Source organism: Macadamia integrifolia, chromosome 11 (assembly GCF_013358625.1).
Source record: "Macadamia integrifolia cultivar HAES 741 chromosome 11, SCU_Mint_v3, whole genome shotgun sequence".
Classification (NCBI taxonomy): domain Eukaryota; kingdom Viridiplantae; phylum Streptophyta; class Magnoliopsida; order Proteales; family Proteaceae; genus Macadamia; species Macadamia integrifolia.
Window position 1 is genome coordinate 1,583,516 of NC_056567.1, and position 20,454 is coordinate 1,603,969.

Below are 20,454 nucleotides of genomic sequence, written 5' to 3' on the forward strand. Positions count from 1 at the left end.
TTTCTTTCTTTCTTCTTCTTTTTTTTCTTCTTTTTTTTTTTTTTTTTTTTTTTTTTACAGAATCCTTATGAATAGTCAAGTTTTCTTGTTTTATTTATCCATATTTCTATGATGATAGCATCCTAGAGCTTCTTTAATTTTTTATGCCTCGTGAATGTTTATGCACTGCATTTTTTTTTTTGTTAGATTTTGTTATGAGTAGAATGCATCATGCACATCTTACTAGAATACTTAAATGATTTTTAACATGTCATTCAGGTGTGATTTTCAAAGTTTTGTTTTCCACGATCATATTAATCGGATTATATGCTCTTTAGGAATTTTTTTATTTTTCTTTATTTTCTGCATTCTGTATTTTTTTTTATGTACATGCATTTATTTGAACTCTTTTTTTTTTTAATATTGTATTTCTTGTTATATGGACATTTTCCAATATATAGACATCTGATGTGGTTTGGTTTGATTTTTTGTGATTTTTATGCATTTATTTTGCATCTTAGGGTAATATGTAGCTAGAAGTATTTGCATCATTTTAATCATAATAATTAACAATAAATTTCATGATTAATTATTTTGGCTGTTTTGATGTTGTTGGTATATGTTAACCATTTTTTTTTTCGTTATTCAAAATTCTGTTTTTTCTTCGATTAGTGAACTAGCAACAGTATCAGGGGTGCAACAAGAAGGATAAATGGCTAAGGAAATGCCGAACCTACCAGATGGTATCATCATTAACATTATGAGCACCAAATCCTTAATTCGCTCCAGGTGTGTTTGCAAACATTGTTGTACGGTTGTTATTAATCCAATTTTTTTCTTTTGAAAATGCTATTTCAAGATAACAAACTAGGTTCTTAACGTTCCAGGTCTATGTGGAAGTATTGGCAGAACCTGATTATTGATCCCACATTCATCAATTACATTTGAATCAATCCGTGATGTAAGATTGAATCACAAACGATCTAATCCCAAACAGGATCTTTACTAAATCTAATATAAACCAAATTCAAGAACAGAAAGAATGAATAAGAAGGGATCACACAATTGCACAAATCCAACCAGGGGAGAGAAATTGCATAAAGAAAGAGGGGGGAGAATCACACACAGCCTCAAAGCTCAAACATTAACTCAATTCATCATTCTTCAAATATGTTATAAACATTGAGTTTAAAAAGTATTTAAAAGAGAATAATAAGACTCCTACTTAGACTCTAAAACTGAAATGGAAACCCTACTTCTCTTACGTATCGTATCGTATCGTATCGTATCCTATCCTATCCCAAAACAAATATAATAAAGTAAAAAACATATTAATAAATTAAACTACTATCAGCCCACTCTAACTAAGCTAATGAATTAAATCTCATTTTCTTACTTTCTACCCATATTTTAGGCTCATTAATGTGACCCATTGGAAAAAAAACTCATGGGAACAAGGCCCAACATATACATAACCCAACCCAAGGCTTATTTGTAATAAAATAAAAACATTAACTGATTTATCTACATCAATTCCCCCGATGTTGAGAAAAACTCGTCCACGAGTTTTGTAAACGGGAGAATCAACATCAATCGATCAATATCCATCTTTTTCTGTATGAAGTCACCATCAATATCATGATCGAATACTATGAAATCTACGATACAAAGTTCATTGGTGAAGTAGTGACTCGAAAAAATAAAATCGATCGATTCACTGAAAAGTTCAACCAATTTAAATTTTTTCACAAGTTGATCTTCAACTTCCAACGGTGTTCTCATCTTTTACCATTAGTTATTCATCTTCTAGTTCGTCTATCTGTTATTCATCAGCTGAGATCACATAGTTGAAGGTAGAGTGTACTATAGTTTTGAAGTCCATGTAATGTCAATGAGTCTCATCAAGCTTCTCTTACATCAATTGCATTTGTTGATAGATATCTTGCATTTGTTGATGGATATCTAATAAAAAGTCTAAATCCATAGTGGGAGAGACAGGGAGTCACGTGGGAGGGAAAGGGAGTCATAGGGAGATGTGTGGCTACTGTGAGAGGTGAAAAGAGTTGTGTTTCAAAGGGATTCGGCTCTGATACTAATTGATATAAGATCGATTCACAAGTGATCCAATCCCAAGCAGGATCTTTACTAAATCCAATATAAACCAAATTCTGGAACAGAAAGAATGAATAAGAAGGAATCACACAATTACACAAATCCAATCAGGAGAGAGAAATTACATAAAGAAATGGGGAGAATCACACACATCTTTAACGTTCTCAAACATTAACTCAATTCATCATTCTTCAAATTTGTCCTATACATTGAGTTTATGCAAATATTTAAAAGAAAATAATAAGACTCCTACTTAAACTTTAAAACTGAAACAGAAACCTTACTTCTCTTACATATCCTATCTCAAAACAAATATGATAAAGTAAAAGATATATTCATAAACTAAACTACTACCAGACCACTCTAACTAAGCTAATAAATTAAATCCATTTTTTCTACTTTCTACTAATATTTTAGGCCAATTAAAGTGGTTCGTTATAAAGAAAACCCATAGGAACAAAGACTCAACACATATATAACCCAACCCAAGGCTTATTTGTAATAAAATAAGCCCATTAACTAACTTATCTACATCAATTAGTAGGGAACAAATCCAGTGTTATTATCACAAGAGACATAATCGATTTGTACTCTTTAAACTATGATGTACATAATGATAAGGAGATAATGAATCTTGGTAACCCATTTCTCCATGATATATGTGCCAAAATCAGGGTAATGGGATCTTGCAATGGATTAGTTTTAGTTGATTTATCAACAAAATTTTATGATGAGGGGATAGGTCCGAACTTAGCACAGGATTCCTTAATCTCATTTGTATAGAACCCATCAACTAGGGAGCAAAGGAGATTACCAGACTTGCCTTTTGAATATAGGGAGAATGGTGTGAACACTGCCTTGGTTCAGGATCCAAGAATGGGAAAGTACTAGTTTATTCAATTTTTTCAGTATGATTTTAATAATAATCAAGAAAATCATGCCTACCTTTTGGGAGTACTGGTCTATACTATTGGTGTTGATGATTCACGGAGACGTATTGAGGATTTCCCTTTGGGATGTTATCATTAGTAAAAAAGGCTAGCAGCACTAGTGGTTGGATCTCCTCATTGGATGGGGACAACATTCGATTTAGCTTATAATGTAATCATTTCATGTGATATTGGGGATGAGTTTTTACAAGTGTTTGACATTCCCAACAGCGTAGTGGACATTATAACTGAGTCCATCTTTTTGTTTCGATTGGGAGAATTGGAAGAATCTTTGACTTTTTTTCATTTGGTCCATGTTCGAAAGGCTTGCTATATGGATAATGAAGGATTATGGCATTAGTGAGTCATGGTAAAAACAATTTTTTATTTCCCCAATACTAGTGCTATAGAGCTATTATATGGTTTCATCGTCATTTGAATGTTGGAGAAATTGTGAAATCCTACTGTTAAAGAGAAACAACGATGTCCGTATTAGAATGCTACTGTTTTATGATTCTAAAAATCAAATTTTTAGAGATTTTAGAGTCTTCAATGAGTTGCATTGGATCATCATGGGAGGTTCCTATGTGGGAAGTCTTGCTTCAATCGAAGCAGAATATGCTTTTGAGGGACAACAAAGGTGATTAATTTTCTATCATTTCTTTATATCATATTATTTGGAGGTTATGATTTTCTGAAATAAAGCAGCATTTTGATATGTTAATGTTTAGCTTGGTGGATTATGATATATGATCACTTTACATTAATGTTGAGTCTCATTTCTTTGTTTATAAATATGTTTATAAAATTACTTGTTGATAAATGAACTATGCATCTGGTGAACTTATTTTTTATAGCATTCAGCCTCTTCTTTGGGTTGCATTTGCGTTTAGCATAAGATTCTAATTGTTTTCAATTGTATTTGTATGCTTTGTGCTAATTTTTGTGTCTCTACATTTTTGATATTGTTTCTTTTCTTTAGTTTTTAGAATAGTTTCCCCTTAATTTTTTTAGGTGAAGCATTGTCTTAAACAAATTTGATTTGCATTAGATGTTTTAACAACATTTCAAGTTTTCCTCAAGCAACTTCATTTTATGAAAATGAATTTGATTTGAATATAGATAAGATAAACAGTGGCTAGATTGCCCCTCAACAAAAAAACCAGTGTTGTGGAATTAAATGCCAAAACTTATAGGTGTTGGGGGAGGAGAAATTTTTTTGAAATAATAGAAAATATTATCCTCTGTAACTTCAGAATAAATACCACAAATGATAAGGTTGCCACCACTTCCATTAAAAGATCAATCCATCTGTAAATTGTGCTTCAATTCTTCATAGGGTCATCTAATTGTCTAGCCCTCTTATAGTTTAAAAAAATAGAACATTGATTACCTTCTTTGATGGTGCTTTATTTTGAGATCTACCAAGTTGTTGCTTAAGATTAACAAATCAAACAGGATTAAGGGGAACAAAAGCTGAAAGCGTTTTCTATCTAATAAATACCCAATGACTCACAAGCTCATACCAATACAAAATGTTAGAGTAAATAACCCGAAAGTGGCTCTTTGGTTGTCACCTTGATTAAGATGTCAATAATACATAATCTATGATTAGTTATAGGTTCTACCATAGTGCTTTACTCTACGTGCATTCTTATTACTCTTTTTAATTTGAAAATATCTTAAGCTCCGTAGACATCTTCTAAAATGTAAAGACAAGATTCTCATGAATCGTAAGAGATCGTTGATGGCTTCTTTCTTCAAATTAATCCCTTCTTGTGATATTAGATGTGAACTTCCTTCTGTAAATATTCAAATATTAATTATAAATAAACATGAAGGCTTTATGTCTACAACAGTATCATCACTAACCAATTTTTATATTTTTATAACTGTAGAAGTATGATATCCAATGCACTGTTGATCAAGGTAACTAAAAGAATGCTCTAAAGCTTGTTTACTTTCTTTTATAGTAGTAAAACATTGGCTGCTCATTCTTACAGCTGACTTCCGTATCTGGATTTAGAAGAAAAATCTCATCTTAGGCTACACTTTTTAATGACTCATTCTTTGCATGCATAATTGCTGCACTTAAATCTAAATAACCAAATTAATAAAAATTTAACTTAGTTAACATCTTAAAGATGGTAAAATGATCCAGAAAAAAAAAAATTGGAATTCTACCTGTTCTATTTGCTTTACATTATACTTTAATTAACTGATTTCTAAATAATGTGCAGTAACTACATCAAGTAAGGCACTAAGGATAAAATAAAATGCAATAGATTCTTCCTACATACTTATATTATAAGAGGAGATTTTTTTTAATGATCTTTCATATTCATTTTATTTTTCTAGTAAATGTCATTATATCTCCCTAATTTTGTTTACTACTAAAGAAAAACATATTCAAGCCCTAGCATCAAAATCTATTCAAATGGCAAGGCTTGCCTTGGCCCATCATAAATTGCCGAGTTATGTAATCATAAGATCTTATCGTTTTTATGGTTGTATCAATGTGTGCAAGTTGTCTCTTTTTTTACTGAAAATGTTGTTGCTTGTCCTTTGGTAGTACAAATATACTATCATATTCAATTTACCATGAGTATCACAAGTTAAAGTACAGAGAGGTACCAAGGATACATGATAGATTAATGGGAGAACAAATAATTTTTTTTTTTAACTTGAGCACACTTTGAAGAATATACAAGTCATAATAGTTTTATAACATACCTTGTGAGCTTGGTGTTCCTTATCTGCTAACTGCTACGTCTTAGTAGTTTCTAATTTTAGCTACAATAGCAGAGAAATCTTTTCATTCAATCACGTTGAATACATGCCTATTGATTTTTTTTCTTTAGTAGAATGCATGTCTATTGAGACTCCCGACAACCATTCAATCTTTCTTATATTTTAATATTCTGTTTCATCACTTTAAAACTCCATTTGAGAAGAAACTTGATTTGTTTTGCATAAATATATATATATATATATCCACAATATTAATCATATAAAATACTATTTCATTTCCAAGTTGCTTGGCTTAGGTACCCTGTTTTTATGGATCTTTGAAAATATAAATGGGATCTTTGCCATCTTTTAATTTGGTATTTAACACCTTAATTATTTTCTTGAGGCTAAGGAGATATTGGCACTAAAATTCCAATGTCATTTATAATTTTGATATTGCACATGAAATCTATCATTTTGTGAAAAAAAAAATTAGACATAAATAGGAAAAATGTTAAAGGCCTATGACATTGTGGAGTAAGAATACCTAAGGGTTATCTTTGAATTCCTAGGGTTTAATCAAACTTAGTGTGATTTAATCAATTTTTTTTTTCTATTTCCTACTCTATTAAATCGGAGACATAGTGGAGTGTGAATACCTCACTTGGAATAAGAGGTCTATTTATTTGGTGAAATGTCTTGGAGAGTTGTTGATGGTTATAAGGTATCGTAAATTTGTTGATTCAAATTTGTCTAAAAATAGTATATTCAACATATTCAAGTTAAATATAGAGGGTAAATGTTGGATCAAGGTGGAGGACTTAGGTGATCAAATACTATTTAATGACAAAGGTACTAGTTTCTCTCTCTCTCTCAGCACTTGATTACATTAGATTTAGAGGAAACTAAATATATTTCACAGATAATTTTTCTAACAAGTTTGGACCAACAACTTGGAAGAATTTGGATGTGTTCCAACTGAAAGATAACCATATTGAATTTTTTCCTTCAAATTATTCGCATTCCTATCTATATATGCCCATCCAGTTTACATCAATTTGGCAGGAGGGAGATGGCTTAGCGCACAATTGTTGGGGCCTTCAAGTTAATCTTATGATTAACATTATGGGTATGACATATATATATATATATATTTTGTGAAAGCCTAATTAGTATTTTTTTATGCTTAAGAAATGACTTTCTTTTATTTTATATATCTAATGCAAAGAGGTTCTAATGGGCTTCTAAATTTTTTATATTGTTTTATTAGGGTGCGATAAATTTATCAAAGAGGTTCATCCTCATTTTGTCAAATAGGATGATGATGTATTAAATTTTGACCTTTGGGTGTATTTTACATGGTTTAGATTAGCATGCTTACCAACGGTCCAAAGTTTTTAAGTTTTTATTGTTCTATTTTTGCTTTTGAAGAAATTGTCTTTTGTTTGAAAATTTAAAGAACAAGGGACTTGGTAGATGTTTTGAACTGCTTTGGTTATGTTATCAATGCCTTCCCGTTTATGCATTTTTATGGTCATTTTTCTTAGAAGAAAGAAAATTAGATATAAATACAAAAATAAATATAAAAGATAAAATTCTTAGTAACAAACTCTTTTTTTTTTTTTCTTTGTTGAATACTCTTCATTAAGTTCGATTAGAATGCAAGAAAGAAGTAGTACAAGAGTCTAAAAACAAGAGAGCTAGATAGAAATGGGGGAGGGTGTGATTCCCAAAAGTCAAAAATCGGTGGAAATGCCTTTATTGATATGCTCGTCTTACTAAAGTACAATACATATTTTTATTTCTTAAAAAATTTATTAGATAACTCATAAATTAGGTTTGGATTAACAAAATTGCTTACATGATCTTCATGTTCACCAAATTATCCAAATTAAGTTTAGATATTATAATTCTACTAAAAAAAAAGTTTAGATATTACAAAAAGACTCAAACAATCAATATACGACCGATGTCCTCTCCTAGAGCTAAAGCCTCCTCCAATAAAACTGCTCCAATCCCAACTCATTCTTCATTATTTAGATGAAGGGTGTTTTTATATAAGTGCTAAAAAAAATTTGTACTATAGATTTGGTTTCGATAATCGAAATCTAAAAACCCTAAATGAACATGTAACAGTGCCTAAAAATGGCCTTAAACAAAATCGTTTGAGGGGAAAACTTTGTTTGGAAGCTTACTCCAAGGGTAATTTTAGGAAGCCATAGCTTTTTATTTAACAATTTGATTTTGATGTATGAATCATTATTGGAAAACTTGTTCCAAGCACTATCCAATAATGTGAGAATCAGATATGGCTTTGGTAAAAAACTTTGCCAAAAAATTACAACAAGTGATGGTGCTTGCTTGACAGTGTTAGGGGGAATTGGTGGTCGATATATGTCCTTCTTGCACCAATGTTTAATGCTCGGTCATTTAATGATTAGTCATTTATCCACATCTTTGAAACAAAATTTTTAAAATCATTTTGTTATAAAAAGAATTGTAAAAAAAATTAGTCATTTTCTCTCATAATATTGAGCTTTTCGAAGAGTGAGTCATCTGAGTACTACATAGCCTCCTACTTTTATCATCGCCGGGGTGACTGAGGGAGGATTCCATTCCTAAACTTAACATAAAACCCAGATGAATATTGAATTCATAACATATAAAATATAAGAGCTTCAAGAAATTTCTACCAAACTTTTCAATGAAGATGACAAATTCATGATTTTTTTTTTTTATCAATAGATATATTATTATATTTAAAAAAAAATGACCTACCCAAACTAGGTATGACTGGGCCAAGTCATCGGGTTTTCTAAAAGGCAAATCGAGTCAATTTACCTAGTTTTTCAACTATGGAAATATAGGATCCTATTAAGATAATCTACCAAAGATATTTATCTAGAATATATCATTAATTTTCAATTAAGATATTATCAATAAGTACACCTCAATATATTATATCTCATAAACAAGTAATTATTCATGTTTAGATCCCTCCACTAAACAATATCATGCAATGGACATTAGGGCATAGAAATAATTATTATCACCACTCTATTCTAGTGTAATTTTATATGTAGAAAATCTGAATTGCCAACTAAAGTATTAAAACTTTTGTAAAACATTTTTATAAACACAAGATGAATTATTATTATCACAAAAGTCTATTATTTTTCAAATGTTACAAAACATCTATTTTGCCACAAAGACAAAGAGGGCATGGTCTAGGTTAGCCACGTGTCGAATGTCAGAGTTTAATTCAATCAAATACCTCGACCATATTGTATTGATATACATCCTGTGTATGTCTATGCTTGTGTATAATACACATTACTATGCGCTCTCCCAAATTTAAGTAGAAATACATGGTTTTGATTAAAAAAAAAAAAAAAGTAATTGGATAGCTCATATTTATCTTATGGTTTTTGAAAATATCTCATTCTTGTTTTAGCAACTAAAATATCTTATTTCACTGCTATATGGATGACTACCCATGAAATCAATAATAATATTAATTAATATATTTCAAAATCTTTTATAAACTATTTATAGAACATGCTATTAAATTAAGATTTTGTCCAATCATGATAAAATTTCTCTTTAATATTTTTCTTCATTTGAGAGGATTTTTTTTTTTTTTTTAGCATCTATTTCATTCATAATCAAACATTATAAATCTAATACATAGATAAGTATTCATGGAGGCATCGACTATTGATACACTAAATTGCAACTATAAGAATCTCTCAGATCATGAGACTAATTGTAAGCTATAGATGAGAGTTTGTACCTCAAGCAAATAGTAATAGTTTATTTTAGATTTTTCATTTTATCTAGTTCAATGTACACTTATACTCATGTCTCAGAATCATCATTCATGAGGACACAGTGTGACGATCATATTAACGGGATGCTCCATTTCATTCATAATTGTGGATATTTAGATTATCTTATAATCATAAAGATAGATTAAACTTTTTATTAATTGATTAAATAAGTCACTCTTAATATAATAATGGATCTAGATTTCATAAACTACCGTTTTGGTACCTTGTTCTACCATGTGACTGGTTAGATATGATTGTAATTATATAAATAGGTAAATCTCAAGATATTTTGCTTATATGTCAAGTTTTAATAAAATTGGTGTACAATAAAACACACCATTCAAAAATCCATTCAAAAATCTATGACTAGTAAGAAATTGTATGGGACCAATACAGTACATAATAAAAAGAAAAAAAAGGGTTGCTTGATCATTACATTCAATACTTAGACACAACTTCAGTTGAATTGACCGCCTCACTGTTTACAAAATGAAAAACTCCTATATTGTCAATGCCTTTACGTGTTCCTATTGGGCATGTGCTAGTGCAAAGGCCATGCATCCAACTCCTCTCCTGAGCGCTTGATCGCCCAACCTATAGCTACATAGATGATCGATATGTGTCCAAACAGTGATCCAATGGTTGTATTTCTATCGATGAGAACAGAAATGTCATACTGAGAGCAATTGGATCATTGCTTAAACATGTGTTGATTGCCTAGGTAGCTATGGGCAAGATCTGAGCGATCAATGCTCAAAAGAGGATCTCGATCTATGCTACTGGGCGGTGTTCTTCTCCTTTAAAAACTGAAGGGAAAATGATTTTTATGAGAGTGTGATCCCTATATACAAACACACAAAAGGTGAAATGATCGATTCATCTATTATAAGATAAAAAATGATATCCTTATTGATGTTTCCTCGTACACCCCTATTGGCGTTGCACACATTTAGAAGCTGCACTTTCCACCGGAAACTCCTTCCCAAAATGAATTATAGAATATTAGTGGCCATCAATAGGGATTCAAAATCTATCTCACAAATGGTCATAATAGGCACGATATAGATGAAAATTTAAGAATTAAAGATTCTAATTGAACCGCCATGATCCACCCATCACCTCGTACTTAAAACAGATTATCTACATGGACCCCACAAAAGCGGATGGCACACGTGTATCCGTACTGTACAGACAATTTCAAATTAATGGTAATTGGTAAGACAGCAGATAAACATAAAAGCACCAATCGGGGGACATTTTCGTCATTTTAACTTTCAAAAAAGTTGAAAATTGAAAAACGAAGGAAAGACTTGGTTGTGCTGTAGCGCATCTGCGCATGAGACGAGACGGACTGAGAGAGACCCTTTGCCATCATTTCTTGAGTATAAGTTGCGGCAAAAGCAGCTTTCTTCCCCCTTATATAAACCCTAACTCTTTCTTTCTCTTCCTTTCTCTTTTCATTTCTCTTCTCTTCTCGTCGAAGCAAAGATTTGCAGAGATAGAGACGGAGAGCGAGCGAGAGAGAGAAGAAACAAGATCTGTAGAAAAATTTCTATAACAACATGGGACAGAAGTCTTTGATCTATGCTTTCGTTGCTCGCGGAACTGTTGTTCTCGCAGAATTTACTGAATTCACTGGGAATTTCAATTCGATCGCCTTGCAATGTCTTCAGAAGCTTCCGGCCAGCAACAACAAGTTTACCTACAACTGCGATGGCCACACCTTCAATTATCTCGTCGATGACGGTTACAGTAAGTACTCCTGATGTCCGATCTGGTTTATTTCGTTTCTTTTAGCTTTTCTTGAGTTTGAGACGTGTGGCAGAAGTGTTTTGGATTTCCGTTTGGTTTTGATTTTTGGTTCCTAAATTTGTTGTGAAATGTGGTTCGGATTTTCTGGTTCCGTGAATTTGATGCCCTAGGTTAATTTAATTTCGTTAGATCTGGTTTCCGTGGGAGGAGGTGTTTTTTGTGGAACTGGTTAGGGTGGACCTCAGCAGGTCTGTTGGCGAATTAGCTTGAATCACGCTCTTCGGATAAGTATCTTACCTGTAATGTGTTTGTCACTTGTAGCGATCTGGAGTAAATTAATTAAGCCCGAAAATGGATGGATAAAGTTCCATAAGTTGGAATTTGTATGATACGTGTAACTCGGACTGTGGTTTGCTTGGATTTCGTTCTGTTAGGATTCTTCCGGATTTTCATGTTTTGGACTTGTGGTATCCTGGTAATAAAAATTGAGGCCTCGTTTGGGTTGAATCTCTGCGGACATATGGTTTGTGAGTATCCAGTAATGTTTAGAAAGGCTATTGATTTGGTGATTAGATTAGTCGATAACGTTTTTATGTGACCGATCTAGGTGTTGGCCTGACAGTTGGACGCATAAGATTTGTGAGTTAGAGGAACTATTCATTGATCTGTGCTTGTCATTTTTGCTGTTATTCATTCAATTTGTTTGGTTTAAACTTTTCCATGGTTGAACTTTGTTAAACTTTTTTCGGTTTAATTTCATCCGACATGGATTTGTGACCATGTCCATGTGGCCAAGAGATCGGATCCATGTAGCCGACCCCATCTAGTTGGGATAAGGCTGAGTTGCTGTTGTTGTCCATGTTGCCAAATATTAAAGCATTTCACAACTTATATGGATTTTTAAGATGTCTGGATTAAGTTTGTTAGTAAAAGCGGCATTTTCTATAAAAATTTGTTCGCATGACCCTTTGTTTTCTTGTAAAATTTTCTGTGCGACAAATATGTAGTGTAAAGTTTTCCTTTATTATCATTTTTTTTTTTTTTAATCTTCATAACAAAAATGGAAAATCCTGTTTTACAGGAACTTTATCCATTTTCACCTTTTTACATGGAGACAAACGGAGCCTATATATAAGCTTGTTTATTTTATTACATATCTGTAATCATTCTTCCGATATATTACTGTCCTGTTGTTTAGTTGAAATGGAAAAATGCATGACATGTAAAGAAGTGGAGTTTGTTGCTTAGTTATTGCTGATATGATTCTAGTTTCATTGAATCACTTTGATATTTGTAAATGTCAAGTTTTCAACTGTTTGTGGTGGTGCAGCATATTGTGTAGTTGCAGATGAATCTGTAGGAAGACAGGTCCCCATTGCCTTCTTGGAGCGTATCAAGGATGACTTTGTTTCAAGATATGGCGGGGGAAAGGCTGCAACCGCACCTGCTAACAGCCTTAACAAGGAATTTGGGTATTGCTTTGGACTGTAGACCCTCAAAATGCTGATAGAGCCTTCTAACTGTTTTATGGTACTTGATGAATCTGAAATTCCTTTATACTGCAGGTCAAAATTGAAGGAACACATGCAGTACTGTATTGACCATCCTGATGAGATAAGCAAGCTGGCAAAGGTGAAGGCCCAGGTTTCTGAAGTCAAAGGTGTTATGATGGAGAATATCGAAAAGGTATATGTACTCCCATTATATGCCTTTGTGCGTGAGTTTTCTAGCTTTCAAGGTAATGAGTGAAATTTTTGCATTGAAGTTTCCTTTCTTGGTTCAAATTGATCATGCTTTATGGTGTATGCCGAGGTATGATTGTCCCCCATTTTATAAGTTTCTGATGAACCTACAAAATTTAAGTGCTTTGATCATGCAATGGATATTAGGATGTACATTTAAAGCAACATATTTTAGAGGGGTGAGAAGAGAACCATTGACATTATTACAACCCCCCTCCCCCCGATTTATTGGTATGAATTTGCAATGGTAGGATAGGTTTACCTATGAGGCTAAGTCTTTAATATTACATCTTTACTGGCACTGTCTTTGTATATTTGTTCAGTCATATGTACAAAACTGAACACCATTTTTAATGTTTTAGCCATTGAATTTCATTTTCAGTGAAGACATCTTCTCTGATACCATAAAGCTATTAGTAGGGTTTAGCTGGATTCTCCATCAATGTTTTTTACTTGGAATATTATCAAAGTGCCCATGCAAGCTGCTTAAGGACTCTTGTCACTATGATATAGATTTTCCCAGATTGGATTTATATGTACTTTGTGTTTGGGTGAATGAAAGAAACAATTATTAAAGCTAGAGATGTTTTGTGCATAAAGATTCATAGAGGTGTTGTCATGCGTTTGGAATGGCTGAAGTTAAAAGATGACCATCTTTCTTTATATTAAGGCTATTGTTTAAGTATTATCTCATTAACTTTGTTGACGACATTTATAATGTTCCTTTTTTGTTAGGTAGCCTTATCTTAGAGATGTGACTCACATCTTCTTATGTGGCTGTAAGAGAGATTTGTTTGGTGTTTTTCTAAATCCTAGATATAGTGCTACTAACCTACTAATGATTATCGAGTTGGAATAATTCTATGTAAACAACCTTAACTTGGTATTTATTTATTTTATTTTTTCCCTTTAATTTATATTAAGACCTCCTTGAAACTTTTAAGGTATGACATGATGTGATAGATTTATTTTCCCAATCATAGATCCAATGATGCCAATGATTTTGGCTTTGCAATTAATATAACAATCTCCTTGGCTGCCTTTGTTTATTTATCTGGATGTCCCTATGAAAGCTCGTATTGTCTACTATGATGTGGTAGAGGTGTATGCTGCTGTGCAATGACAATAACCTCGTACTGTCTACTATGATGTGGTAGAGGTGTATGCTGCTCTGCAATGACAATATATGATTCATTAGCTTGACTATGGAGATTGGGTATGAGTATTTGACATGGTGTTGAGTCTATTTGACCCTTGAAACATAGGATTTGGATACTGCAGGGTCCTGACTTGGATATAAGTTATAAGCTGAGAAGGGGATAAAAATTAAGTTGTAAGCCCTATTTAGATAAGAAATAAAATATACTTCTAAGCACTTTAAGAAAAGGGGGGGGGTACCCAGTGCATGAGGCTCCCGCCACTGCGGGGTTTGGGGAGGGTCATAATGTACACAGCCTTACCCCCACATAATGGAGAGGCTGTTACCCGAGTTTACAATTACTCAACATGGGCTTAAATATCAGCCTCAAAGGGCTTAAATGGAATTTATAAGTTCCTAGGGCTTAAATGGAATTTATAAGTTCCTAGGGCTTAAATGGAATTTATAAGTTCCTAGGGCTTAAGTGTGAAATGCAACCTTTCCCTTTTAAGTTTTAACTTTGATAGCTAAGGCTTCTGCCACAAGAAAAACAATACAGAGGGATGGGGAGGTAGTGATGAACAGAAAATATTGTTCCGGCTTCCCTTCATCGTTATCCTTTTCTCCATCCCCCCCCCCCCACCTTTTCTTTTCTTTTTTGTGTTCTTGGTGGTGCTGCAATGAATCTGCTGCCCCTTCTTGGTCCATCTCCCTCAGCGTTTGCTTGCCACTCTCTCTCCCTTCCGCAGTTTTTCAGAAAAAAAACTGACCATATCAGTGTGAGGGTGATCGGTCGCATATCCTTTACCCTGGTTACTTGCTGTCAAGACATGTCCTAAGCGATGAGGATTTAGGATCTGCAATAGAGGTCATTTTATCAGCTTCAAATATTCTTTACTTTTACCATGTACTTCCCTTTCCAAATTCTGCTGCTGTGCTTTTTTCTTTCTGATTCTATTTTAGAGATTTTTCATGTCTCCTTGCATGGCTTATAATTCTATATAAACAACTATCCAGAGGCACCTTGTGTGGTCAGATATAGAGAGAGAAATGTTTTGATGCTTCCTTGCTACCCTAGATCTAGTGCTACCATATAATATTTTGTTTCATTTTTTGAAAGGCTTCCTTGAACCTTCTTAAGCCATGATGCTACGACATTGTAGTGGTACATGGTGTGGTGAAACACCCTCTATGAATATGGTTTCCTTTCGCAATGTTCTTTAGATAGGATGCTGATGGGAAACCAGGAATTTTGATCTTTGGAAATAATAATAGTGTTTTGACTGGTTAAATTCAATGTGGTCACACTAAACACCTTTCAGGCCTGAGAATTGCATGGACTCCATAGGTGGTGGTTACTTCGGTTTGTGTTATTTGTATACCCAGTTTGTCTTATTTGTCCTATTTATTCAGATTAGTTATTTGGTGTACATTTCAAAACTGAGATATGACACTGAGTTTGTGGACACTGACATGAGTATTATGTCTTACATGGAAAAGGGACATAGGATGTCTTACTCAGAATTGTTTGCATTGCATAAGAAAGAAAAAAATCCTGCAATACATCAATTTTCAAATGAACACAAGATTTGGCTAATCTATTGTTAACTTATGGTCAATGTGAATATTCAATACTTGTGAAACTTTGATGCTTGACTCAAGGTGACAGAAATTTGTAAGTGTAAACGGTGTTTTTGGAGAAACGTGGGGGTGGGAGGGGGGTTGTGATTCTTTATGGGGTGCTGATCACATATGAAAGCATTCAAATGAGAGTTGAGTGGATTGTGGTAATTTTAAGATTAGATTGGGAAAGGTTGAGATTTATAGCTATTTGGTGGTAGTTGATGCATGCTTGGATCATGACAATCAGATTTGTTTTGCAAACATGGCGATGGATGTTGATAAATTTTATGGCTCTTTGGTTTTAAGACAGGCTGGTCCCTTATATTCCACTTGTGCTAATTTTGTGGGTTTATGTATTCAGTGAGCTGTTACTGATTATCCACTTCAGTTATGGACAGCAAGTTGGAGATGCTACAAGATTATATCTCACTTGCAATGTCTATGATATTATAATATTTTGGGATTATGTTTCAGATCATGTATTGTCTTAGGGTGAGCTGCAAAAGAAGTCTGATGTATGGGGATTGGCCAATTGAGAAATGTGGATGGATTCTTTAAGAAGCTGCACAGCTGTCCAGGTGTTCACTTGGTAGGCTCCCTTAAAGTGTTAACATGCAGTCTACTTCCTTCTGTCTGGCCAATTGTTGTTGGGATGACACTTTGGAATATTCCAAGGAGAATTGACTGCATGGAATTATTTTTCTTGAGTGGCAGTATAGCTCTTTACCTTACTATTGAAGGAATATGTCTATTTGGAATGCTGACCTTAGTGCTTGAGGAAATAGAAAGGATGCAACAGTGATTTCTATGGCAAGGAGAAGGTGAATGAGACAATGGAGGGTGGTTTATAAGCAAAAGAATTTAAGGTTTTGGGTAATCATTACAGATATGAATGTTGCTCTTGGGACAATGGCTGTAGTTACTTCATAAAGAGCAGGAAGTTCTGAGTAAGATAATAATCAGTTTATATACAATACACAACAGAGGGGATTGTCTGTTGATGAAATAAACGGCACTTATTGATCAGTTTGGATGGGTATAAGCAAGCTCAGGGGAGATGTGGTACTACCTAGTTCCTGTCAAGAATGCAAATTGTGGTGATGTTGAAAATATCAGAATGCAGGGGCGGTAATTGCGGTTGGAGAGGCAAGTAATTTAAATCCATATCTCTGGCGGAACTACCTAGTTCCTTTCAAGTTGCTATTTTAAACTATGATTCATCGGAAGAGAAAGGGAAACTTGTGTTGGTTGTATCTGCAGAACATGGTGATAGATGCAGCAGAAGGTGTGTAGGATTGGTATCAGAGCCTGTTACTGACTGTACAACTTGGTGTTCATAAAGTACTTGATCCTAAATCATTATTTTTCTTAAGAAATGGGAAATTACATGGGTTTTATGTTCAGAAGAATCCAATGACTAGAGATGTGTACAGAGGCTGTGCAGGCATTAGTCTCAAAGCTTCACTCTGATTTTAAATCCCCCCCTTGTGGTTCTGATGTTAGTACTAGCAGCTCCCCGTCGCAACTGGCGTGAGGGGACTGAAAGGAAACTTCTGTATGCCAAACTCTAGGAGGCTGAAGCAGTGGGGAGGGAAATGAGAAGTGAATAAAGAAAGTTGACATCAAGTTGCTTTGGCCCCTTATAATGGATTACATGCATAACGGGTTATTATATAGGTAAGTGGCGTTGGAAATGATGAAAGACATTGGGTTCAGGTCATTTTTGTGTATCACGTCTCCACACCATTAGATGTCTTGCGTGCAAGACTGAAACTAAACCTATTGAGTTGTAATCCCATTCTAAGGATTCTTGTGGATTCAGAGAATCCAGCTGCAGAAGAACCTGGAACAGAGCTTTACCCCCTTTTCTGGCCGAGTCTTTGGTCTCAAGAATGCTGGTTTTATGAATGAGTGATTGCGCTTTTTCGACCCTTACTGCCAACCTGAGAGCAGACAGCTAATGAGTTCTTAGAATTAGTTATCCAAATAAATATAAATTAATAAGAAATTAGCTGTCTTATTCCATCTATATTTACTCTAATTTCATTTTTGAAAATTCTCACATATAAAATAAAAATGAAAAATGTCTTTAGCTCGATCTATTTACTAACACCTATTATATCCTTTCTAGTTTCTCACAAACACAAATAAGAACTTCCGGATTTTTGTTCCTTCGTATCTTTAGGGAAGATTGAATCAGGGACTAAGAAGTTGAAAACTTTCTATTACAAATCCTTTACAACCAGTATTTGTGTATTTCCGCTTGAGCTATACAAGATGATATTCTTATATACGTTTCTCAGAGGGAACTCTCCTTGGTTTACCTGTCTCAGTAAAGTAATAGGATCACCCTTGGTAGAGTTATTGTGTGGTAGTGCTAGTGTGGGTCGATCTACTTTATTCAATATTCCATTTTTCAATTCAACTTTATTCATTTACATCACAAATCATTCTATTCTGATGGATCTAGCTATAGAGCTAATCACTCTATATGTTGTGATGGTTGGTTGACACTGGCATATCAGTCGTGTTATACTGTTGAATAACAAGGCTTCAGTTATCTGTTTTTATTTGTTTGTGTGCTTGGAAAGTTGAACCTTTTGTCTGTGTAAAAGAATGTGACTGGATCTGATTCTCTTAAGAATCATCGGGAAATTTCTTCAGTTCAATGCTAGAAAATGTAGGGTGGCTGTTGATTCCTTTCATTTCTTTTTGCGTATGTGACATGGGCTAGTCAAATATGTAGACTTCTGCATGCATTCGGTTACCAGTGATTAAACGCGATGAGTGAATTTTATCATAGAGGCTTGTTGAGCAAAATGCCATCCATTGTTCGAACAGATGGCCAGCTTTCCAGTCAAGCTTGTTGACTGCCACCTTTTCCAGAAACGGTAGTTTACTTTGAGATTATTCTGTTTTACTGATCCATTGACCACATAGTGACCATGGACCTGGACGTTTAGATTTTCAAGTGTTGACATCTGGGAACTACAAATTTAACAAAGAACTCCAGTATGGTACTAAGTTCTAATATTACTTTGAATGCATCACATCTTGTTAATTTGCCCGTGGGTGCTACTTCAATTACTGTTAGTAATTGTTTATATCTAATGCCTTCCACTTATATTGATGTAATTAGTGATTTAAAGCAGTAAAGCTAAACCAATCTTGACCTAATGGTCAACTACAAACGTTGGTCTCTTGACAGATTGGACGAGTTTGGTTTGCGAGCATTGATTTATCAGATGTGGGGGCTCCTTTTTGTCTCTTTGTATGGGCTTCCCCAATTCCTGTTGAATAATTTCAACCAATTTCCCTCTACTCCATGACCTTAAAAAGAATTTTTAATCACGTGATTAAGATCTGGGGACAGTGGCAGTTTGCCAGGATATATACCTTCAATGACCCTCTTGAGTACTTTTAACCATCAAACTGGGTACTAAAGCAGTTCTTGATTTCCCAGTCAAACCCAGTTTTGTGGTTGGTTGATGTTTGTTTGTTTTTTTTTTTTTTTTTTGGGTGTGGAAAAACTAGAACTGGACCCATGAATGGTCCAATGCCAGTTTGTTTTTCGAAACTTTCTTTTAATCTTCACATCGCCAACCTTACTATTGCTGCTCCATTTAATACGACTGTCAAGTTGGGTAAGCTTTGCCTTTGCTAAGGTATTTTTTATTCAATATTCACGGATATCTTGTTGGTTGGATGATACATTCTCTGAAATTCACCCTATAATGCAGGTTCTTGATCGAGGAGAAAAGATTGAGCTTCTAGTGGATAAGACGGAGAATCTCCATCAACAGGTGAGTGGACCCTTACTGGTCCTCTAAATAGATGCTGTTTGATCTCTATTTCCATTTGTAGTTGCAGTCTGAAATAATTGTTAGATAGAGGTGAGATTTGAATCCACATCACATCATGACCTACATTTTTGTTGTTCTGGGGAAATCAAACATGTTACAGGCACAAGATTTCCGAACTACTGGCACAAAGATCCGGAGGAAGATGTGGCTACAAAACATGAAAATCAAGCTGATTGTCTTGGGGATTTTGATTGCCTTGATTCTCATCATCGTTCTCTCTGTCTGCCATGGGTTCAACTGCGGGAAGTGAGACTCTCATCATACTGAAGATTAATATTTTGGAGGAGAATGGGTTTGTGATGATCCTAGTCCTGGAGCCTTTGCATGCTGTACTGCTTAGGGAAGATAAATGAATCATGATTTGTGTATGTAGACAGAAATTAGGAAGTAGATACGATGGATATAAACGGCTTAAAGAAAATATATTTGTTGAGATAAAACCATACTTCATGTGATATGAGATATTGTTGTGAGAGTGTGATCATGAAATCATATTGCTTGTCAACAATTTGTCTGCAATCTTTTAGCTTCTGATCTGTATGTCTTCGTATGAGAAAGGGCTTGCACAGTGCTTTGGTAAATTTCTTATACCCATGGCTATAATGCAGTGCTTCATGATCTCTGTTTTCATAATGCTGCGAAGAATCGTCGTATTGACTTGTTAAGTGGCTTTTTATTTTTAATTTTGTGATTTGTGAATCTTCCTAATGTGAAGCTATAGCATCCTTGCCAAGATTACTTCTCTCGGTTCTATTA

The 20,454-nt window shown here is 34.0% G+C and overlaps 1 protein-coding gene across 1 annotated transcript; it reads left to right on the top strand.

Moving 5' to 3' along the window:
• The first annotated feature begins 10,926 nt into the window (after positions 1-10,926).
• LOC122093690 (vesicle-associated membrane protein 721) lies at positions 10,927-20,217 on the top strand. The gene is made up of 5 exons (XM_042664088.1): positions 10,927-11,332; positions 12,663-12,804; positions 12,898-13,018; positions 19,576-19,638; positions 19,799-20,217. Exons 1-5 carry the CDS (start codon positions 11,143-11,145, stop codon positions 19,946-19,948), a joined length of 666 nt encoding a protein of 221 aa, XP_042520022.1. The 5' UTR covers positions 10,927-11,142; the 3' UTR covers positions 19,949-20,217.
• Positions 20,218-20,454: the final 237 nt, after the last annotated feature.